Below are 8,073 nucleotides of genomic sequence, written 5' to 3'. Positions count from 1 at the left end.
GAGAAGGTGCAAAATGTAAACTAATTATTTTAACTTGGTAAAAACTGTTTGCCTATATACTATAGCGAATGAACTATGTGATGTGTAACACATATTCATGGAATATCGAGACGTAACTATCAGGTTTTTAGCTAATAAGTTTGTGTGCAAGTTAGTCACTAAAACATATAAACATTTCATGAAATAACGAGTTACTCTAGATTTAGAATATAGTTTTAATACCATAAAAACATGTAACCGTTATCGATAACAATGGCATAACATTCAAAAGAAAGAAACAAAACCATCTCAAGTAATTACTAACTTTGTCTAACAATTTACTTCCCTCGTTAATCAACAGAAGAACATTGAGCTGCGTACCCTCTCATGAAGCTCGGGAAGCTGGTTGAAACCATTACCGTCACCATGGCTAGAACCACTCTCCGACATATCATCAAACTTATAAAACTGTGCCATCTGTCCAGCCGCCAAGTGAGCATAACAAATCGGAGCAACTGCACAAAAACTCATTCATTATATTTATGCATTCATGATTATTAAATATATACAATTCACAAATATGCAAAAAGTTTAGCATATATACCTACAGATATGGCAGTCGTGCTCCTTTGATACCTGCATTTAATCAAACGAAACAATATAACTTTTCTAGGTTTGTTTGTATTGGTTAACTAGCTAAACGACTTACACATAGGATAACGAATGCACGAGTTCTTGAAGCTGATCAGCAGAGAAACCAATCTGATCCAGAAGCACATGGTAGTGAGTAGGTCGCGTGGTTCCCTGAATCACAAAAGCAATTCAGTCATCATACTTTTTTTATCGCGTAGTTTGATAAATAATACTCACAATCGGTCCATTCTGTGCACACAAGTAAAAGTCATTGTATTTAGGATGACAAACTTGATTGTCAACAATTGTTCCTGCAAGACGAACCAAAACAAAAATTCATTTTTTGTATTGTTTTTTAAATCAAATTCACAACATTTTTTAAAGAAAATATTATTAGAAATTAACCTGGTGGGACGTTGAAATCAGAGTTGGTTTGAAAGAACTTGGTGTGGTGAGTTTTCTGAGCCACAATCACCATAAACTTTGGGTTCCATGACTCGTCTAAAAACTTGCAGGCAGCCATGATCTGTTCTAGCTCAATATTAAGCACCTTGTTAAATTGAGACTCGCTTACACCGTCCCTGAATATTATTATATTCTGCGGCTTCAACTTAGGAGTGGACATATAGAAATCTTCCAACAGCTCCCTGACATCACAAACACATTATTATATATATTCCAAAACTTTTAACTTCATAAAAATATTGGAAAACTGCTATAAAATAATAAAAACCTGATCATGCCTTCATCTTTATTGGGTGCAACAGGTTTAAACAGGCCATCGATCATCTCGACCCGTGAAGACTGTGAACGAACAGATGCCCTGTAGCGAGAGATAAATGGCCATTTCCTCGAGCTTACAACCTAGGACAGAACAAGAGTGTAACATGACCATATATACATTATTCTAATGAAACAAGAAGATTCTAGAACATACAGCAGCAATAGAAGGGACATCAGAACGGCCCGGAGCACCATGGGACACATCCATTCCAAATATTATGGTGGAAGTGTTTGAAACCAACGGTATAGTATTCGATTGCTCCATAGACAGCACAGAGTTTACACCACCCATCTGAAAATTATAAAAAATAAATCTTTATAAAGAAAAACAGAAAACTATTAACAATGTGAAATTTAGAATATTAGACCTTAGCATTAATCTTTAAAAGCAAGTTTGTTATATATTGATCGTTGATCTTAGTCGGGGCGATGCATTGTGTGGCAGACCCTAAGTACACTAGACATTTTCGCTTCCATGGACCTGTTATCGTAAACAGGTTTTAACTACCATAAATAAATTTAATAAAAAAAATTCAGGTGATTAAAGTTGGAATAAAACCATAGATGTCGGAATTCTTTCGCTCAGGAAGGACGCATATGACAAAGTAAGGTGGGCCCGGAAGTTCTTTCCTCATTTTTTCAACCATCTTGTCTACACGAACAGGTGCAGTATCACGTCTAAATTGAGGATTTTCTTCAATCAAAGCATATGGTTCATCAAGATCCTGCTCAAAAGGTTAATCTTTATCATGTGGATTTGTTACAAATAGATTAAAAGTGAAATAAATAATTTTGGTATTTACCATTCCTTTAGCTTTGGAACACCTAAGTAGATCTCTGCTTAGGTTTCTCATGTCACAGCGTGCAGAAAAGTTGACAATCGCCCAACATGTTATCTTTGTTGGCTCAACAAATGTCTGCAGCCAAATAATCAACCGTTAGAACCAAGTGGTCTAAAGTTGAACTTTTTAAAACTTGTTGACTAAATTTGCAATATGGTCACAACTTCCACTGACTATCCGTGTAACAAATTCAAAATTTTGTTATGTAAAATCTCTAAATATTCAGAATGAAGAACTTGTTACCTTGTTATTAAAATTCCAACGACCTCCACGAGGATGAAAGACTCCTCCATTTCCAAACAGCAACTGCAATGAGTACACCGAATACTATGAGAATCTAATTATACAAAAAATGAGATTTTGATAGATTTATAAACTTAAAAACACCTTTGGTGCATCCAGAATCCGGCCCTCAACTTGAGTGAATGCGGTGCTGATAGTGATGCCAGTTGAGTTAATAACAGGATCAGCATTGTAGTTACTTTGCTTCAATGCCTACATATTTAAATAAGGAACATCATCCACCGTTTAATATTTTTGATTTGAAGTATCATTTCATTATGTTATAAGAAAAGCTTACAACACTCAATGCGTTCATCCGCTCTTTTGGTTTTTGTCTGGATTTCTCAACAAGTGATGCTCTTTGTAGGTTTGATAACGCCTTGGTATAACGTTGTAATGATACCAATTCACAGAGCTATATACAACATAAAAGAAAGTAAAACAGAATTAGAATGTAATTTTAATAACTTCTAACTCTTAGCATAATCTGATTTGAATGAATTACCTCGAGGGGGATGTAAACGGGTCGCTTCGGTTTCCCAACGTCTAGGCACGGGTAGTCGCGAGATTGGTGAACTTCTATACGATGATATTTGGCATAATAGTCGTAGACTGTTATCTCAACATCTATGCCTGGGCTGCCACCATTCTTTTGCCGCAATAAAAATCTACAAACCAAATTTAAATTCAATTGTTTTGAGCCATTTAATTAATGAAAATCTTAAAAAAACATCAAGTGATTTGACCTACTTCTGTTCTCCACAAATTTTTTCACTCAACCCGATAATTTTGTGTTCTCGGTTAGAAGGAAAAGACTTGATGCGGAGGTTCTTCAATGTTCTTTTAGCCTGTTAAGCATAAACATTAAGAGATTACATAAATAAGAATGAATTTACTAAAATAGTTATTTGAAAAAAAGAAACAGACTTGTTACCTTAATCCAGTCAATCTCCCTTATGTTTCTAACACCTTGATTCTCAATCAGAAAGTCAACAACTTTGCCTGGTCGGATGATCATTGTAGTCGACACGTCTACAAATTCATCAAAAAAGATTATTATTCTTTCAAACAAAACAAATAATAAAAAGCTAAAAAAATGGAATCTTGACCGTACCCATGTTTAAACTCAGCCCTGCTTGAGTGGCCCGAAAGCTGGAATGAAATCCCCTGCAGCCCAAAACCCCACCACCGATGCTTATGAAGTTTTTCGGGTCATTGTGAAAGAAACACTGTCGAACAAGAAGACAACCTCTGTGCATACACACCAAACAAATTAACATGATTATAGTTAATGAATCCAAACATTAAATATTGAACATATGCTTACTGTTTTGCAGCATGCTGCCTTAAAAGAACATCTAAAACTCTAACAGCTTCATTAAATTGTTCAGATTCTTGGCCTTGAAGTGCATTAAAAATTGCTTGAATTGGTATCTTGGTTGCATAATTGATCCTAACAGTAAATGACTTGGATTGAGGCGGACGCCTTGATCTTTTGGTTTCAACTCCATCCGGGACCCCACCTCGTGCAGTTCTATATAAATACAAGATTATTAAATACATCAAAACAAGACACAAATATTAAAGGTTGTCTACCTGTTCGATGACAGATTCTCCAACAACACAGGAAACTCGAGCTTAGTCCCGGGCAATGGGCCCACAGTAAACAGCGTCTTTTCACCATCATATGCAAAACCTTTACCGCCCATTTCTGAATTGTACATATTCTGGACCATGTCGAGTACTCTTCTACCAACACCTTTAGCCTCAACGGGACTCCCGTCTTCATAGAGAAAAGCCACCTGGACACATACAACAATATTCAATACCACATTGGCTTTAGAGATTCAAACACGGATTTGTTCAACATATAGGTTTGTGTGGTTTTACAATATAATAAATGTTCATGATATAATAACATTTTGAATGTTTACATGTGCCTACAAAACTTTCTTCATAATGGCATAAGCATAACCAATTCTGACAACTTTTAGAAGAAACAAAACGGCTTAAAGGTACATTTCAATAGTCCAATTTTGTTGCATAAAATGTGAAAATTACATTCTGCCCACATATTTATGTAGAGTTGCTTAATTAATAAACTTTATGCACAATTCACAATTAGCATAATCTTAATTATTTTGGCAATTAAAAACTTAAAACAACATACAAAGAACTAAGAAACCTTCATATGTGCATATCAAAGTGTCCACTTTTGAGTTTGTTGATTTCAATCATGTTTTCTTTGAATTTGAAATTCGACATAGATTACATACATAAATTTTATACGGTAATTAAATGATATATTAAACGAGAATTAATTTTGAAATATACTAAACGATACGGAATTAAAAGTTTCTCTTAAACCGACTATTTGCCTATTTGGTGACATAAAACTATTAATTATTAGTGACTTAAGCATGCAATAATCATTATAACTAATGTAAAACAATTCCAAACACCCCTATTGAGCTACAATAAGCTTATATGACCTCAAAACTCAATGCACATGTTACATAAAACAGTAGCATATAATTATATATACAAAGATCAGAAAGAGATACATACACTGTATTGATAGAAGTGGTCACTGGTGCTGCTCAATTTCACATTAAAATGATTCGTATACAGAGAGATCCTCTGGCCTTTGGTGCCTAACCCTCGTCTACTCATCGGGCTGCGGTTTGACACATTGACTTTAGCAGGAACTAAACCTTTTGGAACAGGCGGAGGCGGTGGCAGTGCAGTTGATGATCCCGGTTCAGAATGCTTCATTTTTGTTTACTATTAAGAGCCAATTAAAACATTTTAAATTCTTCTGATATTAAAGTTACGAATTAAACAAAAGGTAAGTAAGATTATGGAACATGATTAATGATGGTCAACACAATCAAGAGCTCAAGATCCTATTATCATCTTAGCATATAAAGGTTATTACAAATAGAATAACAACATATATTCAACATCTGATTAAGCATTAAATTAATAAGAAAACTTATATTCTCCGGTTAAAAACAGAGCAAATGGTTTTGATAAATGTTTTAAAACGTAAAATGTAAATGGAGAAAACCCATTATTCGACAAAAAGAAAACAAAGACTGTGATTATTCTAAATAATAATAATAATAAAACAAACAAAAAATAAATAAAAGCAGAAAAGGCCAAAAAGTATACCAAAATCATTTATAACAAAAAATAAAATAAGAAAACTGATCAAAATCATTTATTTTAAATAATAATAATAATAATAATAATGATGATGATGATGAACAAAGAACAGATAGTCTTCTATTCAAGAAGATAAAAAGAAAAAATTAAAAAGTAACACTGATAGTGAAAAAACAATTAGCAGTTTAAGATCCTATTATCATCTGAGCATCAGAAAACTACAAAAATAAAAATAAAAAATAATAACAGAGTCTTTTATTCAAGAAGATAACACAAAAATTACAAAAATATATACATCCAATTTTGCTCTTTTTTTTAGCAAGAGAACTTACATTCTCCAGTAAAAACAGAAAAGAAAAAAAAAACAGAGCAAATCTTATGAGATATATATATATATATATATATATCGGAGAGGGTTATTTTGAGAACCATGGTGTGTTTTAAGAACTTTAAGAACTCAATTTTGAACCTCACATTTTATTAAATGAGATGGAATATGTGGGTGAGATTAAACTTAATTAAAAAATGAAGCAGGAGAGAGAATAAGTATTTTTGAAAATTACACAAGTTTAAACGTTAGTTACACATGTGTAAAAAGTCGATTCGGTGTGTAAAATAATACCGTAATTTTTTGTACATCATTTACACTTACGTATTACACATGTGTAAAAAAAATTCAAAAAAAAAAAATTGTTACGTTGAGTTCTTTCGAGTTCTTCAAACTCAAAGCGGTTCTCAAAATAAATCAAACATATATATATATATATATATATATATATATATAAAATTTCACAAAGAACACAAGTGAAAACCCTCTTATTTTATCAATAATGCATCCGATTTAACATTACTTATGAAAAAACATACATTCTCCAGTCAAAAACAGAAAAAAAAGTAGAAAAATAAAAGAACAGAGCAAATCTTATGAGATATATATATATATATATATAACCTCACAAAGAACGCAAGTGAAAACCCTATTATTCTATCAAAAGTACATCCGATTTAGCATTACTTACATTCTCCAGTCAAAAAATATTAGAAATTACAAAAAGAAAAAAACAGAGCAAATCTTTTGAATAACTTTTTAGAATTTGAAAAAAATAATTAAATAAATAAAAACCCCATGTTATCTATGAAAAAAAAACCAACAACAGCTACGATTATTCCAAAAAGCATATCAAAATCATAATCTAACTTACATACTTCAATCATCAGTACATACGTCACATACGTTCTGGCTTCAAAAGAACACCATTCTTGTAAAATTCAGTAAAAAACAGATGATGACGTAATAATAATAATAATATCGTAATAGAAGCAGAGAGTAAAGAAATCAACCAACGAAGAAGAAGAAGAATTAAAACCCTTAAAAGAAAATAAAAGAAATCAACCTTTTAGATACGGAGGGTTATGGAAAACGGAGGGTTTTAATTATTATTATTATTATTATTATTATTATTATTATTTTGTCTGCTAACGAATTTGTTGAGAAAGAAAGAAACGTGAAGGTGGTGGTGGTGGTGGTGGTGGTGGTGGTGAGAGCAATTGTTTTGCAGGTGGTAATGGAAGCTTAAATAGAGTTAGGCCCCACAAGATTCGCCCCTGCCACGTGGATATTGCGGATTTGTGTTTGGGTTATTATTTACCAGTTTTGCCCTCGCCAAGATTAATGAGTTTTTGTTTGTTTTGTTACTTTTGTATGCCGATGAGTGAGGGTGTTTTCGTCTTTTGCTATTATGGTAGGGAGATGTATGAGCGCACACGTTATTTTTCATTCTAGAGAAAATCATGATTTCTTTTTACAATTTTTGACAATATATTTCTTATAATTATACAAAGATACAATAGATTGTATTTAAATACTGTAAAAGTTATGATTTATTTTTGGATCAAATTTATTATGTTTGATTTCATTTGTTTTTGTTTATGATTATCTTATTTGTATTTTATAAACTTTATAAATTATGATTATTATTGCAATATATCTTGTAATGAGGAGTTTTTTTATGGGATAGTCGGATAACTATTTGCTAATCCCGCCTTTATTGAATAACACCTGGTCATTCAAAAAAAATCGAAAACCGTATTAACTTAAATGATTTTAATGATTCTATCGGATGACCGGCTTTTAGGAATCTTAATCAATCGTTGAATATTTATTATTGGTGTGTGTTATTTACATGTTAATAATTAATTTTCATATAGTATTGGGGAATCCACTTAATATTCTTTAACTTAGTTATAAATGTCATTTAAAGAAAAGTAAATTGCGTAAGTTCAAGAATTCATGCCAATAATTAATTGTGATGTGCTATTTATGTATAAAATATAATTACTTCTAATATTACAAAATACACTTTATATTCTTTTTTTTTTTTGAAAA

At 32.0% G+C, this 8,073-nt stretch overlaps 1 protein-coding gene across 1 annotated transcript; it reads right to left on the bottom strand.

Annotated features, from left to right (window-relative positions):
• Window positions 1-272: 272 nt before the first annotated feature.
• Window positions 273-5,294, bottom strand: LOC143533871 (protein argonaute 4A-like). The gene is made up of 20 exons (XM_077028511.1): window positions 5,088-5,294; window positions 4,116-4,321; window positions 3,847-4,053; window positions 3,634-3,770; window positions 3,454-3,551; window positions 3,270-3,367; window positions 3,025-3,187; window positions 2,818-2,934; window positions 2,625-2,732; window positions 2,481-2,543; window positions 2,199-2,312; window positions 1,955-2,120; window positions 1,764-1,876; window positions 1,550-1,687; window positions 1,346-1,476; window positions 1,018-1,259; window positions 850-923; window positions 689-783; window positions 584-615; window positions 273-494 (listed from the first exon to the last, which is right to left on the bottom strand). Exons 1-20 carry the CDS (start codon window positions 5,292-5,294, stop codon window positions 334-336), a joined length of 2,670 nt encoding a protein of 889 aa, XP_076884626.1. The 3' UTR covers window positions 273-333.
• Window positions 5,295-8,073: the final 2,779 nt, after the last annotated feature.

Source organism: Bidens hawaiensis, unplaced genomic scaffold (genome assembly GCF_021521415.1).
Source record: "Bidens hawaiensis isolate Kalapana, Puna unplaced genomic scaffold, B.hawaiensis_p1.1 tig00009937_1, whole genome shotgun sequence".
Lineage (NCBI taxonomy): Eukaryota > Viridiplantae > Streptophyta > Magnoliopsida > Asterales > Asteraceae > Bidens > Bidens hawaiensis.
This window is presented reverse-complemented; position numbering and strand designations above follow the sequence as displayed.

What these genes read in the sequence shown, in the direction of transcription:
- LOC143533871 (XM_077028511.1), bottom strand. Translation starts at nt 5,294, where the DNA reads ATGAAGCATTCTGAACCGGGATCATCAACTGCACTGCCACCGCCTCCG. An exon ending in GGGAGATTGACTGGATTAAG is followed by an intron (nt 3,368 to 3,453) that starts GTAACAAGTCTG and finishes TATGCTTAACAG; the next exon opens with GCTAAAAGAACATTGAAGAA. An exon ending in ATGTCCCTTCTATTGCTGCT is followed by an intron (nt 1,477 to 1,549) that starts GTATGTTCTAGA and finishes GTTCTGTCCTAG; the next exon opens with GTTGTAAGCTCGAGGAAATG.